This window comes from Anguilla rostrata, chromosome 15 (genome assembly GCF_018555375.3).
Source record: "Anguilla rostrata isolate EN2019 chromosome 15, ASM1855537v3, whole genome shotgun sequence".
In the NCBI taxonomy this organism is placed as follows: domain Eukaryota; kingdom Metazoa; phylum Chordata; class Actinopteri; order Anguilliformes; family Anguillidae; genus Anguilla; species Anguilla rostrata.
Window position 1 is genome coordinate 34,817,439 of NC_057947.1, and position 16,286 is coordinate 34,833,724.

The 16,286-nt window shown below is 47.9% G+C and overlaps 1 protein-coding gene across 8 annotated transcripts in view; it reads left to right on the forward strand.

Annotated features, from left to right (window-relative positions):
* The window catches only part of LOC135241012 (fibroblast growth factor 14), a 190,126-nt gene that overhangs the window by 170,371 nt on the left and 3,469 nt on the right, over window positions 1-16,286 (forward strand). For all 8 annotated transcript variants that reach the window (XM_064311104.1, XM_064311105.1, XM_064311106.1 and 5 more), the window contains one exon: window positions 14,862-15,060. In XM_064311104.1, the coding sequence (XP_064167174.1) occupies window positions 14,862-15,060 (199 nt within the window). The remainder of the gene's footprint in view (window positions 1-14,861; window positions 15,061-16,286) is intronic.

Here is a 16,286-nt window from a genome sequence, read left to right on the forward strand (position 1 = left end):
GTCTTGTTTTTTTTTTGCTGTTTTGTGCACATTGTGTGTTCGCGTTTCAACTCCAGAGCTTTTTAAAATCTTCAGCAGTCGAGTCCTGTCTGTTGCGTTTCATGCGGCGGCAGTGGGAAGGAAGGGATCAGTGTGCGAACGCGCTCTTATAAAAGAACAGCAGGCGTTTTCCAAGCGATCAACAAGAGTTTTGTTGGGCGTGGGTCGCTAGCCGAAGCTGGGGCGAAGCAGTCCTGATCCAAATCCAGATCCTGAGAATGAGGAGATCTGACTGATGCCAGATCTGGGCTTTTTGATCAAAGTCCCAGTTTTTCTGAACAAAAACAGGGACGTTCTTGGGAGGTGGAAAATGTGCCTCTTTTGTCTGACCTGGGCTCCTAACGCCGCTTGGAGAACAGAACTGGCACCTCTCGCTGTGTGAGGAGTCCCGTTCTCTTATGCAACCTTCTGCTTTTTGCGGTGCCAAAATCCTCAAATGACTTTCTTTTTTTTTTTTTGGAAGAAAACTAAATGGCTTTTATTACACTGGCTGACTGAATGAAGAGAAAAAAAAAACGAGTTTTGAGTATTTAATTGCAAATAACGTTGCCTTTTTATCTCTTTCATTCCAGGGGAATTAGAGCTTTCATGCAGCGTCTTATCACTGTCTGATACTACTTCAGACTGGGCTGTACAGAACCTCACATAAGCATCCATAATCCAGGATCCCTTACGCAGACATTTAGAATCTTTGGGGTTTTTTCGTTGGAGCATTTGTCTGTAGAATCTTTGGGGTTTTTCCGTTTGAACATCGTCTGTCTGGGAACCGCCCATGATGGCGGATGGCCTGGGAGGACTCAGAGGAGGGTGGGGGGGGAGACGGGTAATAGCGGTAATGAACGCACAGAAAACCGCGCAGGTCGTTAGCTATCCGCGCAGGTGCTTAGTTATCCGCGCAGGTGGTTAGTTATCCGCGCAGGTGGTTAGTTATCCGCGCAGGTGGTTAGTTATCCGCGCAGGTGGTTAGTTATCCGCGCAGGTGGTTAGTTATCTGCGCAGGTGGTTAGTTATCCGTGCAGGTGGTTAGTTATCCGCGCAGGTGGTTAGTTATCCGCGCAGGTGGTTAGTTATCCGCGCGGGTGGTTAGTTATCCGCGCGGGTGGTTAGTTATCCGCGCAGGTGGTTAGTTATCCGCGCAGGTGGTTAGTTATCCGCGCAGGTGGTTAGTTATCCGTGCAGGTGGTTAGTTATCCGCGCAGGTGGTTAGTTATCCGCGCAGGTGGTTAGTTATCCGCGCAGGTGGTTGGTTATCCCGCAGGTGGTTAGTTATCCGCGCAGGTGGTTAGTTATCCGCGCAGGTGGTTAGTTATCCGTGCAGGCGGTTAGTTATCCGCGCAGGTGGTTAGTTATCTGTGCAGGTGGTTAGTTATCCGCGCAGGTGGTTAGTTATCTGCGCAGGTGGTTAGTTATCCGCGCAGGTGGTTAGTTATCTGCGCAGGTGGTTAGTTATCCGCGCATGTGGTTAGTTATCGCGCAGGTGGTTAGTTATCCGCGCAGGTGGTTAGTTATCCGCGCAGGTGGTTAGTTATCCGCACAGGTGGTTAGTATTAGGTTATATCCGCGCAGGTGGTTAGTTATCTGCGCAGGTGGTTAGTTATCGCGCAGGTGGTTAGTTATCTGCGCAGTGGTTAGTTATCGCGCAGGTGGGTTTGTTATCCCGCAGGTGGTTAGTTATCCGCGCAGGTGGTTAGTTATCCGCGCAGGTGGTTAGTTATCCTTTGCGCAGGTGGTTAGTTATCCGCGCAGGTGGTTAGTTATCCGCGCAGGTGGTTAGTTATCCGCGCAGGTGGTTAGTTATCCGCGCAGGTGGTTAGTTATCCGCGCAGGTGGTTAGTTATCCGCGCAGGTGGTTAGTTATCCGCGCAGGTGGTTAGTTATCCGCGCAGGTGGTTAGTTATCCGCGCAGGTGGTTAGTTATCCGCGCAGGTGGTTAGTTATCCGCGCAGGTGGTTAGTTATCCGCGCAGGTGGTTAGTTATCCGCGCAGGTGGTTAGTTATCCGCGCAGGTGGTTAGTTATCCGCGCAGGTGGTTAGTTATCGCGCAGGTGGTTAGTTATCCGCGCAGGTGGTTAGTTATCCGCGCAGGTGGTTAGTTATCCGCGCAGGTGGTTAGTTATCCGCGCAGGTGGTTAGTTATCCGCGCAGGTGGTTAGTTATCCGCGCAGGTGGTTAGTTATCCGCGCAGGTGGTTAGTTATCCGCGCAGGTGGTTAGTTATCCGCGCAGGTGGTTAGTTATCCGCGCAGGTGGTTAGTTATCCGCGCAGGTGGTTAGTTATCCGCGCAGGTGGTTAGTTATCCGCGCAGGTGGTTAGTTATCCACGCAGGTGGTTAGTTATCCGCGCAGGTGGTTAGTTATCCGCGCAGGTGGTTAGTTATCCGCGCAGGTGGTTAGTTATCCGCGCAGGTGGTTAGTTATCCGCGCAGGTGGTTAGTTATCCACGCAGGTGGTTAGTTATCCGCGCAGGTGGTTAGTTATCCGCGCAGGTGGTTAGTTATCCGCGCAGGTGGTTAGTTATCCGCGCAGGTGGTTAGTTATCCGCGCAGGTGGTTAGTTATCCGCGCGGGTGGTTAGTTATCCGCGCCGCCCGAGCAGCGAGCGGTCCGGGGTGGCTGCTCCGGCGCGTCCGTCCTATGCTGCCGAGCAGGGCGTCCCGGAGGTCGCTGTCCTTCCGCCGTCCTCCGCTAAAGCTGCGGGACGACTGGCAGCTGTCCTTCACCCACTCGCTAAGCGAGCGGGATTGTAAGTGCGGTATTATACCCTTTAGTTCAGAAGAAAAATTTTACCCTTGAGTCGTTGTGTGTGTGCGTGTGTGTGTCTGTGTGTGTGTGTGTACATGTGTGTTTGTGTGTGTGGGTGTGTGTGTGTTTGTGTGTGTGTGTGCGTCCATTTGTGTGTTTGTGCTTGTGTGTGTGCTTGTGTGTGTGTGTGTGTGTGTGTGTACATGTGTGTTTGTGTGTGTGTGTTTGTGTGTGTGTGTGCGTCCATTTGTGTGTTTGTGCTTGTGTGTGTGCTTGGGTTTGTGTGTGTGTGTGTGTGTGTGTGTGTGTGTGTGTGTTTAACTGTTTCAGGACACACCACGGCCAGGTCTTCCACCTTGTTTCCTCAAAACAGTCCTGTCTCTTAAACACACAGAGATGTTCTATTCGTAGACGTTTTGCTACCCACTGTTTTGATTATTGCAGGGCTTATGATATTATATATTTAGATTTCCAAAAAGCATTCGATAAAGTACCACATGAGAGACTCATTATCCAAATGAAGACAGTAGGAAGTATCGGGGGTATTTTAGAGTTGGTTCGGAACTGGCTGCAGGGTAGAACACAAAACTTAGCAGTAGGAGGGCTCTTATCTGGGCAGGGAATTGTGGGAAGTGGAGTTCCACAGGGATTGGTGCTGGGGGCTTTCATTTTCCTTATCTATGTAAATTACCTTAACAGGGACATTGAAAGTACATTAGTTAAATTTGCAGATGTTACAATACTGGGTGGTTCAGCTGAGAATTGTGAATCTACTAATCCAAGAAGATTTAAACAGAATCCAGAAGTGGGTGGAAACCTGGAAAATTAAATTTTGTATTGTCAAATGTAAAGTTCTACATGTGGGAAATAAAAACATTAGGCAGGATTACTTTATGGGAGGAACAAAATTGGTATGTGCTCAATTTGAAAAAGACTTGGGAGAAATAGTTGATCAAACCCTTTCTGGTTCTAGGCACTTTGCTGTAGTAGTAAAAAATGCTAGTATATATCAACAAAGTTGTACTTATTTTATACAGTAAAATACATTTGTTAGACCACACTTGGACTATTGTGTGCAGCTCTGGGGACCAGTATGGGGTCCATACTACAAGAAAGATATAGAGGCTCTGGAAAAGGTTCAAAGAAGAGCAACCAAATTGGTTCCTGATATGAAAGATAACTAATCTTAAGTCTTTTCTCTTTTATTTTTTCAAACATAGTAAAATGAGACTTAGGGGCGATTTGACTGAGGCTTTTACATTCATAAAACGAATTAGCAAAGTGAACTACAAGAAATTCTTCAGGTTTCATTCATAGAACGAGAGGGGCATAAATGGAAATTAGCTAAAGGTAAAGGCTTGATATGGTGTTAGATACTATCTGCTTTGTGGGTAAACAGTGAGCACAAGGTACCTTTTAGTGATCAGAAAACGGCGAGCATTGTTGGCCTGTTCTTGTCATTATCTGTTTTGTTATGTTATGTAATCTTATGTCACGCCATCTTATGTTATCTTATGTAATGTAATGTCATGTCACTGCTTGGGAAATAAACATTTGTCCTTTCGATGCATTTGGGACTTGGCCTTAAAGTGCACAGGCCCTTGGGAAGAGAAGCCTTTAAAAGGGAAGGCGTTAAAAAGATCCAATCATAGCGAAAAGGTCGCTCTCCTCGGGGAAGCTCTTTTGAGTGCATTGAGGGCTTAAGTGCTTTTTCTCGGGTCCGACTCTTAAGGACATTTCTCTCAAAGGTGAGCCCGGATTCTCAGACAAAGTTACATTCGAGAACTGAAAGTTACTTTGGCTGGTACATTTTTTTTAAAGTGAATTTGAAAGGGCAGCAGGTTTGCATTGGCGAGGGGAGGGGAGGGGGGGGGGCTGTAGGTGGGTTTCTTGTTACTGAAAGAAAGTGCAGACACTGAATGTTCCTCCTCCTGAATGTTCATCTCAGAAGGGAAACGCGACGTCTGAATAAGACGCCCTTCGCTCACCTCGCGGCACGTCTCCTCGAGATGGAAGGGACACAGAATCTAATTGCCAACAGGTCTCTCACTTTCAAATGAGTGTGATCGTGGAGGGTGCCAGAATGTACTGTTGAGCGAACAGATATGACTATGCTCTATGGACAGAGGAGCAGGAGATATTTAAAAAAAAGACGTTTTTAAAAAGAAGTGGACACAAGAAAACGGTCTTATGACAAGAATTATTAAACCATCAAAGAAAGAGAGGTTCTGCAATGTGGATTCCAGCAGTCTCTTCTGAAGTGGGCCATAGAAAGCAGTGGGTGGAGGGAGTGTTCGTGCCTTTAATCCTGGCGAGAAGCGAGATTTATAATTTACAATGGTGATTTGAAACTGCGCTGAATGAGTATTCTGCACAGGAAAGTCGTAGGTGTGGCTGTGTTCTCTGAGGAGTAAAACCTTCTCTTGTTGCATTTTAGTCTGTGAATGGAGCTCAATGTAAAAAAAAAAATCCATCCATCCATTATCTATAGCTACTTATCCTGGGCAGGGTCACCGGGGGTGCTGGAGTCTATCCCAGCATGCATTGGGTGAGGCCAGTTCCATATCAGCTGGTGCATGCCTCTCTAAACTTCAGCTGAGAGACATTCGTCATTCCCTATTTTTCTCATTTTTAATTGTAGTTTTGTAGACAGCGAAACGAGTCCATATTTTTTGCGCTGCCAGTGGTTTTACTTCTTTGTGCCGTTAATGTGGTTTTAGCACTTAATGCCGGTTAGTGCAGCGTCATCACTTTATGCTTAAGAATTAAAGTTTTCAGTCACGACTCAGCTGTGCTGTTATTAAAACCTGTGACTGCAAGTTATGCTTCAGCCTTTCTGTGGGGGGGGAGGGGAGGGGAGGGGGGAAGGGGGGGACACTTCCCCAAAAAAAACACTAAGTGAAATGCAGTTTTTATTTTCTGAAGCATGTTCACCTGTTTTCTCTCTGTCTTCTCGAATTCCTCGTGTGTGCATGGACAGCTTCTCGCTGTGCTGTACGTCTCTGTATTTTCATGGTGGTGGTGTCAATGTCGGTCGCTAGACAAACGGCACATTGATAAATATAAGATGTGGAATGGAAGCAGGGAACCCTGTGGTAACACAGCCGTAGATATTGATTGTGAATATTCTACACGTCTCACGCGTGTTTAGTGCCAAGGGCCATGTTTACAAACAACAGTCTTTGTTTACCCTGCGCTGGCTTAAACACCTGCTTTCCGTGTGCCTGTCAGCTCGTCGGCGGTGTTAGAGGCTGTCATCGTCGAAATTAGAATTTGGTGGCGAATTCAAACCTTTGCGATGCCGAGGGGGGAGTGGCTGTTGCGTGGAAGGCGAAGCTGAATTGTCACACTCCAGCTCAAAGCTCATTTGCGAGTCGCTCCGTGGGCCAGGGACTCTGCCAAACGACGTAAACGTAATGTGCAAATGCGGAATGTGTCAACAGACAGTTACGAACGAGCAATGCCTATTTCTCTCTTAGGACCTTGTGCACCCGTTGTTTTTTTTTTGTTCTTCTTCTGTGGTCTTCTGGGCAGCAGAGTAAGGTGTGCACTGCATCTCTGGCGCTTTTATGCAGCTTTTATTAACGCGCGCTGAAGGTGTTTAGGATTCCGCTCAGCTTCCCTCCGGTTTGACCTTTTTGCCTGGATTAATAGGCCTTACGCAGACGGCATTAATAAACGCGTCCTGGTCGCTTCCGATCGTTCCACATTTAAATTTGCGTCCCCGCGTCTCTCCGTCTCTCTCTCTCCGTCCTCACCTGCGTCGAGGCGACATTTGCAAATGGAGAGCGTTTTTATTTCTGTGTAAGTATTCATCGCCGGTATGTCTGTGAGCGGGGATTCCCCTCCCCCCCTTTCTCTCTCCCCCTTTATCTTTCACTCTCTTCCTCTCTCCTTTCCTCCCACCCTCTCTCTCTCTCCCCCAGTATGTTTTCCTTTCCCTGTTTTTTCTCTCCCGTTTTTCTCCGTCTCAATCTCTCTTTTGCTGCTGTCTCTTGCTTTCTGTCTCTCAATTTTTCTCTCTCCGTTTCCCCCCTACCCTCTCTCTGCCCCCCCTCTCGACTCCCCTCTGAAGAGGAGGAGGATGAGGAGGAGGAGGTGGCAGAGGATGAGAAGGATGAGGAGGAGGATGAGGTGGAGGAGGAGGAGGAGGAGGAGGAGGAGGAGGCAGCCTCATCGCCTCTGTCTGAGACATGGCAGCTGTCCCCTCTGACGCGGGTCAAGGTCAGCTATGGCTGTGCGATCAGCACTGCTCCACACCCAGGGGAGGGAGGAGCAGCGAGCCGCTCTGCGTGTCTGCTATCAAAGACTCCGCCCGTGTCCCCCCCTCTCACTTAAAACTGCTTCCATACGCATACACATACGCAACCTCCCCTCTCACTTAAAACTGCTTCCATACGCATACACACATATAATCTCCCCTCTCACTTAAAACTGCTTCCATACACATACACGCATATAATCTCCCCTCTCACTTAAAACTGCTTCCATACGCGTACGCCCATGTAATCTCCCCTCTCCCTTAAAAATGCTTCCATACGCATACGTGCATGTAATCTGAAACATACCAGCTTCGTGGAACTAGTTGTTTTCACATGTTGAACAAATGCAAGCATTTCTTTTGTGGTTAAAAGGAGAATAAAACCACTGTTATAGCATATAAACAGTGTGCACTGTGGTCTGGTGTTGAGCCCTCAATGTGGGGACACTCAAAATCTGTGAAAGATTCTTACGTCTATGCCCGGACTGGGGAGGCAGTGCACAGACGCACTGGTTAGCAGTAGCCCCTGCACCTTGGCCTGTGTCTGTCAAACCCAGCCCTGTTTTGTACTCTCCGTGTAAACAACCGGGCAGCAAACGCTTCCCCCTTTTTTCTCGGCCGCTGTTTATAGGTGGCGTGTCACGCATCCGTTACCGTTCAGGAGAGGCTTGCTGCTAACACAAAACAACGTGTCCTCACGGCGCGCGCAGAAATGCTTCAGTGCCATCCTGGTGCGCCCCTCGTGTTTCTATGGCAACCCTGTACAAAGGTGCATAGGTGTGTGTCCTTTTTAAGTGTGCGTATGAAAGAGAGAGACAGAGAGAGGGAGGGAAGAATGATAGGTTTAAGGAATATTGCTTCTGGTTGCAGAAACAGCTCTGACATGCTTGTCTAATCTGTGGCACAGGAGACGGAGTGTTTTCATTGGCTCATCTCGTAGGCCAGTACAGCACATACGCAGACGCCTGTGCGTACACCCTGTGCGTTCGATGAGAGCCACAGAATATGACCGAAGGGAAATGAAGTCTGCAGATGGCTGTAGTGTGATATCATGGCGGTATTCAGTAGGGTGCAGGACTTTCTTCTCCTGAACCATGTGTACGCCCCTCTTACGGAGGTCACATGGCCCGCGCGTCCCTTACGGAGGTCACATGACCCGCGCGTCCCTTACGGAGGTCACATGACCCGCACGCACCTTCTCTGAGGGGGCACGCGGGTTGGTGCCCCTTCTCACCCAGGGCCCCACCTTCTCACCCAGGGCCCCACCTTCTCACCCAGGGCCCTGCCTTCTCACCCAGGGCCCTGCCTTCTCACCCAGGGCCCCGCCTTCTCACCCAGGGTAAATAGGACAAAAATGCTAAATTCTTCACCCAAGGCAAATAGCCTCCTAAGACCCAGCCTTCATTTCTGTTCCCTGTAGGGGAATTCAGTATCTGGTCTTAATCTTAAGAACCATATATTCTACTATACTGAAACCTACACTACAAGGGACATTCAATGAAAATAATATTTTTGAAAATATTTTTCACTGCAAGGTGTTTCCAAGACACTTGTATTGTGCAAAAAAAAAAAAATCTAAATATATCATTTCTTCCAGGTCTCAGGTGGATATTTAGTTCCTCTCTCACAGATGGCCACTTTGAAAATGAAAATCCACAGTGTCACTCGGTGTGAGTGTGAGTGTGTGTGTGTGTGTGTGTGTGTGTGTGTGTGTGTGTGTGTGTGTGTGTGAGTGTGAGTGTGAGTGTGCGTGTGCGTGTGCGTGTGCGTGTGCGTGTGCGTGTGCGAGTGTGCGCGTGTGTGAGTGTGAGTGTGTGTGTGCGTGCGTGTGAGGAGCAGTGTTGTGATCACCAGGTTGTGCCTCACTGGAAGGCTGGAGAGGAGTCATCGGGTAGCGTGAGGCGAGCCTCGCTCAGTCTCCACCGCATAAAATTATTGCTGCTAATTATTGGAGCCAGCCAACCGGCAATATGCCTCACCTGACGATGTCGCTCTGTAATTAATTACCTCATTTGAAATGACTCAGGCAACCATGAAGGTAAAACAGTTTGCTTTAATCGTGATGGAACGGATTTGGGCTCTGTTTGGAGTTCTGTGTAACGTTAGCGTTAGCGACGTATAAAGGCTACACATCAGAGGACAGCGTCTCTGCGAACAGAATTGTGTCCATCCTACGGCACAGCGCACCATGAAGAAGACGTGTTGTTACATCGCTGTAATGAATCGCTCCTTAATGGCTAAATGAACCCTAAACGTTCAGGCCTTTAATTACACAATGCTTAATGCGTGGTGTGTATGATATGACCGTTCCATCATTAATCTTCTTTGTAGCACAGCTGTCAAACCCGTTGTTCTCTGAGGATCCGTACAAGGTTGAATGGCGACGTTTTACAGCGATCACTGTGATCGCGGTAAATTAATGTATCTTTTTTAAAATTACATTTATATCTGGTAAAATAAATAAAATACAGATTTATTTACTGTAACAATGAAATGTAGTTCTTCTGATGGGACAGTAGTTGCTGGTGCGTAACGGGATCGTCTAGTTCCTCCTTTATGCCGTGTTCACGTTGGAAGGGAGTTTCCGAAATTACCGCCTAGCGACTCGAAAAAACGGCTCGAGTCAACCTCCGAGTTGTAATTCCGAGTAGGAATTATGGGAATTCCATGATTGCTTCAATATCTCCGACCTGGCAGTAAAAAAGAACACGGAAACGTGTGTGACTGCAACCTAAGAATTTGCTTCTGCGACTATGAACTTGCCAGCCGTTCAAGTTAACAAAATCATAAATGCGATTTTATAAGTCTGTATTTTGTTTTTATACACGATTTTATGGTTATTTTACGCACAACCGTCATCTTGAGTCTCCTAACGAGCGTATGCTTACAGTGTGCGAACACTTCCAAATCGGAGCAATGGGAAGTCTTCCGATCGTTCCACTTTCTCCCGTATGACGCGAACGTGCCGTTAGTTCATAGATGGTCCTTTGGCTGACTCTGGGCCAGCTTTCTGTATTTTCCCACAGTGGTTGTTGTCAGGATCAGAGTTTGGAGAGCTGATCCAGGCTCACTAAGAAGCCGAGTCTTAGTCTGTTCTGAGTCTGAATCAAATATCCAGTAGGAGCGAGAGCCATCCTCATGTTTATTTATATCCAGGATGCTGTCGACCCCCCCAACACACACACACACACGCGTACACACACACACACACACACACACTGTCTGCAGTAACACTGGTTAAAGAGTGAGGTAGCCCGCTGTGGCCCTGTGTGCTAACGCTTCTGAATCTGTCCAGATGTCGCAGGGACACCGGTTCCCTGCTCCAGACCCCGGGCCGCTGTGTTTACATGGTGTTCCTGCTGCAGTACCCCGTCCCGGGGAATGTGGGAGCTGCGTGAGCAGCTCTCTCTCTCTCTGTGATCTGCAGATAAATAACACAGCGATGGGATGTACCACAGGCACGCATAATGCGGGATCTCAGATTTACACGGCTGAGATGCAATGTTTATGTAACAGCTGAGAATGAGGTAGGAAAAAGCCTGGGGTTTAATCCTTTAAGTCTTAATGTTTTTGGCTCTTGGTTTTTAACAAACACCCGTCAGTTGTCCCGCACATCTCGTGTCTTCTGGTAAATATTTTCAAGATTAATAATGACCGTAATCCTTTATATCCGACTTGACATCGAGATGAGTTCTGAGTACATTTCTCTCGGTCTAATGTAGTCGCTTTATCTGTCTTCAGCTAAGGTTCTGGGCAGTAGAATGTAGATGAAGCAGTGGCATTAAATTGGAGAATTACTGTGACGCCCACTACATTCTGGTTTTGCTATTTCATTTTTTTTTTTTTAATGCCCTCTGCATGAAGAAATGAAGCACTTCCTGCTCAGGAGAACACACGGTGCCACGTGTGACACGATGTTTCTCATGTCCGCACACGTAAAAAAAAAACCTGCCAGATGTGCGTGTGCCTGTGCTCTTAGTCAACATGTGGTCAGTGAGCCCGAGAGTCTCATCAAGGGTGCTGGAGAGCTCTCCGAAAAACTCACCCGTACTTCCCGCCCTGCCTTGTTTACATAATGCAGGTCTCATCACGTTCGGTTAGGGATTTCATTTCCCAAAATGCCATTTAGTTCCAACCTTGTTTTTTTTTTTCTCCCCCGTCTAGTGAGTTCTAACTGGTGGCATTTTACGGCTTCTGACGGCACGCTAGAAGGAGGCTAAATGTTCCGATGCTAAGGAACGCTCTGTATCCGGAAAACTCCGGTGCTCGACTCCCCAGCCGACACCAAACGTTCCCACAACGTTGCCGCAGTAAGACAGAGAACACATTCCGGCATCATTCTGAGGACATCGCGTGTCAGCTGGGGTCTGTGTGTGAGCCCTGAGGTGGAACACAGGACTGAAGCCTGCATTTTGTGGGAACGCCTCATGGGGACATTGTCCTCATAAAACACAACTGGTGAACGGTCAGGCAGGGAAGGAGATTAGGGGAGAATTACGGTTGTCTCGCAGGAAACGGGAGGGTGGGGCTCTTTCCTTTGATTAATGATGCGTCTGGACGATGATAAAGGGGAAGTCGTTACGATGGTTTTATTGTTTAAACTGGGCTCAATTACAAATTGAGTTTATCTGTGTAGTTCTCACGTGTGCCTTGTATTCTCTGTTGGGGCGAGTCGTTTGTGAGATTTATTCATAAGGGGGGGGGGGTGTTATTAAGGAAAATGTGCAATCAGAACATGCTTTGTGCTTAAACACCGATTCAGTGTAAGCGTGGCTTTTTAACCAAGTTGATTAATGACCAATATGATGTGCTGATGCACTGATGCAGCACACTGTACATGTACCAGGGACATGCTGCATTTGATGCCACGCTTTCAGTCTGTAAATGGAACGGAAACGTCCTGTTCGGAAAGCAGCCTGATCGTCGGCGTGTGAGCTAATTTCCTGTGTTATTTATTTTTAATGTGCCGTATTTACCAGCCCAACCCCCCACAAGCAAAGCAGCACAGAGACCTGGGAGCTCTCCCTCCCGACCCATGCTCTCTGCTTAATAATGAAATCCAGTAAGCATGTTGACATATTTTGTTATCCAAATAAAGATTGTTTCCTTTTTTTCTTTGAAAGTTAACGCGTATGCTCACCTTATGCCTCTGTAGTACATATTTACACCCGAGTTAGAGCGAGAGAGAGTTGCGAAACAAAGGCTGTATTTGGGTTTGCGAGGACAGAAGATGTTCTCCTAGCCCCGACTGGAACAGCGGAGGCTGCTGGAGCGCGTGCACCAGGGAATGCTGGGAGATTATATTCTTAAGAAGACGGTGGCTGCAGGACATGTAAGTACAGACAGAGGGATTACGCAGGATCAGAACGCCTGTCGGTGTGTGTGTGCCATAGCTGCGGATTCACACAATACGCAAATAAATCGAGTCGCCTGTCTCCTCTGTCTCTCTGTGTGCAGACGCAGAATTTTTTTTTTAAACGTCCGCACATTCTGACGTTTTAAAACGCTTTGAACAGTCTGAATTATGGAAGCCCGTTAGCTTGCGTTCGCGCGACCGCTAAGCCCTGGTTTCCGTTCCTGAGTGCGTTTCGAGCACATCCTTCTCCCTTCACGGCCTCGCGTACCGTCAGCCCGCGCCGCGGGGAAATTAGCATCTCTTTGCCCGAGAGGGCTTTGTTCAAGGGTCCAGCGCGGTGTTTGAATATGGGATTTGAGCCTGCAGCCCCCCTCCCCTTAATAGCATGCATACTGGGGGAGGGCGGGTGGGTTGAACCATTTCAGTCCTACAGCACGTGTGCCTAAATCAGAAATACAACATCCGTGTATCGCTAATAGAGGCTAGATCTCTCCAGAACGTAGACATGAAAGGCATCAACCCTTAAGGTGCTCATTTTCACTAATACACTCAGTGGAGCAAACTAGGGATCCGACGGTGTCTGCTTTCATGAATACAGACAGTGGCACAAACTGCCTAGCTGCTCTGTTTGAGGTGAGTTCGCATCTTCAGTGCAGCGGTTCGAGCGGCCACCTCTCACCCTAGTCTGAGCCTCGCCCCATCGTCACTCGCCACAGAACTTTCTTTTTTATCAGAGGAACGCGGTGTGTGAGAGAACACCGTTACCCCCTTCTGTTAAGGCTGGAGTCGGTGCTCGTCAGGTTATGGTAGGGCAGGGTTTTCATTCCGCAGTTGATTGGTGCCAATCACACTTTGCTTTGTGGCGAGGTGAAGTACCTCTCTCTCTCTCTTTCGCACGTCTCTCTTTCAGACACGATGACCTCCTTTCTTTTATTCTGCCCAAAAGGATGGGATTCTTTAGAGTGCGACGTGATTGGACCTGAGGTACTACTGTGTACTTACTGAGCCAATAGAGAACTGGCAGAATTGCTGCTTGTACATTCCATTGGCTTTTTTTTTTAAGCTTTTAAAAAAATCTGGCCCCACCTCCGACCCCCTAGCTTTTGTCGGACAACTTTATTATTATTGTCGTATTATCACTTCTTTTCTCTTTCAATTCTTTTTTTTTTTTACTTCTCTCTTTTCATTCTGTTATCTGTCAGGTAACTCTTTCTTCTTCTTCTTATTTGATTGGCTTCATCTGAAGAACTTGGTTGGGTTCACCTTACAAGGGCTGGCCTTGGATTGCTAAACGTTAGCGTATCCCTGTGCTACCCACGGGTTGCCAGTTGTTTACTGTCGGTCTGTAACCCCTCCATTTGGTAGGACTTCTCCAGCAGTGCTGTGTGGCCTGAGGGCCAGATCTGAACAGTTGGAGGTGCTATAAAAGGACTGCAGCAAATATAAATCATGGGGTTAAAATAAATGTCTACACTTGGTCATAGACTGTTTTCTTTGATATTTTAATTTCCACGAGCACAAATAAATCGAATAATGTTTTTGCATCTCGGAACAGATCTGGGGGCAAACTTATGATATGCGGGAGCAGTTACGATACGAATAATAACTCTCTCTTCTTAGCCAGGGTTAAGGGTCCCAGTGCGACGGCCTCGTTTCAGAATTAATGGAGAACACAGGCAGTCAAGGTTTGGTTTTCGATACGGTTCTGCCTTGATTTGATCGATTGGCCTCATTCTAGCCTTGGTATATTAAAATCACGCATCGTAAAAAACATTTTTCTTTTTCCTCTGAATGGTCGTGGATTCACGTCTAAGCTGAGCGCTGTACCTGTCAGAAGACGCAGGAGCAGAAGCAACGGGAGCCTGTTGCTTCACAAAAGGACCTGACAGCGTGAATGCAGTCCATTACTGCCGCGGTCTGAGGCGCAGAGCGGACCAGCGAAGGCCCGGTTTCAGAAACCCGCTCGTTATGCTGTCAGCGTGCGAAACGCAGAGGGCTTTATTCTGTATTCGAGAGCTTTTCAGCCACTCTCCGGGCTCAGTGTGTGTGTGTGTGTGTGTGTGTGTGAGTGTGAGTGTGAGTGCGTGTGTGTGAGTGTGAGTGTGGAGTGAGGTGGGTGGTGTGGAGTGTGTGTGTGTGTGTGTGTGTTTTGTGTGTGTGAGGTGTGAGTGTGTGTGTGTGTGTGTGAGTGTGTGTGTGAGGTGCATTAGTGTGGTTTGTGTGTGTGTGTGTGTGAGTGTGTGAGTGTGTGTGCGTGTGTGCGTGGTGTGTGTTCGGCCAGGTCTTGCGAATCTTTCGCACAAAGAGATTCAGACCTTCAGCTGGGCGTGGCCAGGGTGTGGCCAGGGCGTGGCCAGGGCGTGGCCGGGGCGTGGCCGAGTGTAGCCGGGGCGTGGCCACTACCGGCTCCACAACCCGGAGGCCAGTCTCCCGACTCACCCCTTTGCTCTCCTTCTGTCTCGCAGGAGCTGTTCACGGCGGAGTGCAAGTTCAAAGAGTCGGTGTTCGAGAACTACTACGTGATCTACTCGTCCATGCTGTACCGACAGCAGGAGTCGGGCCGGGCCTGGTTCCTGGGCCTCAACAAGGAGGGCCAAGCCATGAAGGGGAACCGCGTGAAGAAAACCAAACCAGCTGCTCACTTCCTGCCCAAGCCATTAGAAGGTGAGGCACTGCTGGGCACTGAGATCGCTGCGGTCCGTACCGTATCGTACTGGGGCTAGCTGGGGCTACAGGGTATATACGGACTGCGTGGGCAGCTGTTATAGTGGAGCTGCTCTCACAGAAGGCGATCGCAGATTAAAGTATTGAGTTTTATACGTGATTTATGATTTATCTCTGATGAGGAGAGTTCGATTCCAGGAGTTCGATTTTTACACGGCTCTAAACAGCCTTTCAAATTAGCCATTTTGCAAGCGATGAAAATATGCATCACAGGGCATTGTGTAATTACTTTCATTTTTGGGGTGCTTTTGATGTCAAGTAATGGGTGCATATTGTGAAGAGTGCTTGCTATGGTGCAACATCCAAACAGCCATGAAGCTGATGCATTTGTCTTTGAGGTGAAGGGGTCATTAAGTTATAGATCGGACATGGGGTGGCCTGGCCGGATATTTGTCTTAAAAGAAGTCACATACTCTTCTGTGTAACTGTGTGCAACCACTTAGATTTGCTGTGTACACAATTACACACACGCAGGCATGCATGCACACACACACACACTTCCTTGAACACTCTAAAGCAAGAGGATGATATGAGTCTACGTACCACAGGCGGGAGGTTGTGAGGTATCCCTACATGCACTGCACCTGTCACTCACTTCCTGTCCCACCAGGAAATACAGCCTGCATGTGGGTCGTAGTCTTCACACACCATGGTATTCGCCTCAGTCCCCACTGACACCCAAAATGAATCCTGCCTTTCAAACGACCCGTCTTTCACCGCATATTGCCATTTATATAAGTATATAAGTATAAGTAAATAATAAATTACATGTGAACAGAATGGGAAAACCGATCAAATTTTGGCAAGCGTGGCGCCCAAATTATATAATGTTGAAAAGAACGTAAAGAGCGGTGCTCTACATGAGTCCGTAGGCTCAGTATGTACAGTGGACCCGTTTTATTTTTGCTGAATATGAATTCTTAATCGTAAAATCTGCTAAATCAGGAAAACGTGACATTAGCGAAGTGAACCACAATCAGATATGAGCTCAGAAACATCAGAAGGGCCTCAGTCAGTTACCTGATATAGCGCTTATAACATCAAACGGCCACGCTGCAGGTGAGCCAGACGATGGTTGTGTGATGAGTGAAGGCCCGCCTCTTCTTTACCGTTGCCATGAGTACCGTTGTAGCATAGGCTCTGAGTGGGGATGATTGCCTCATGCT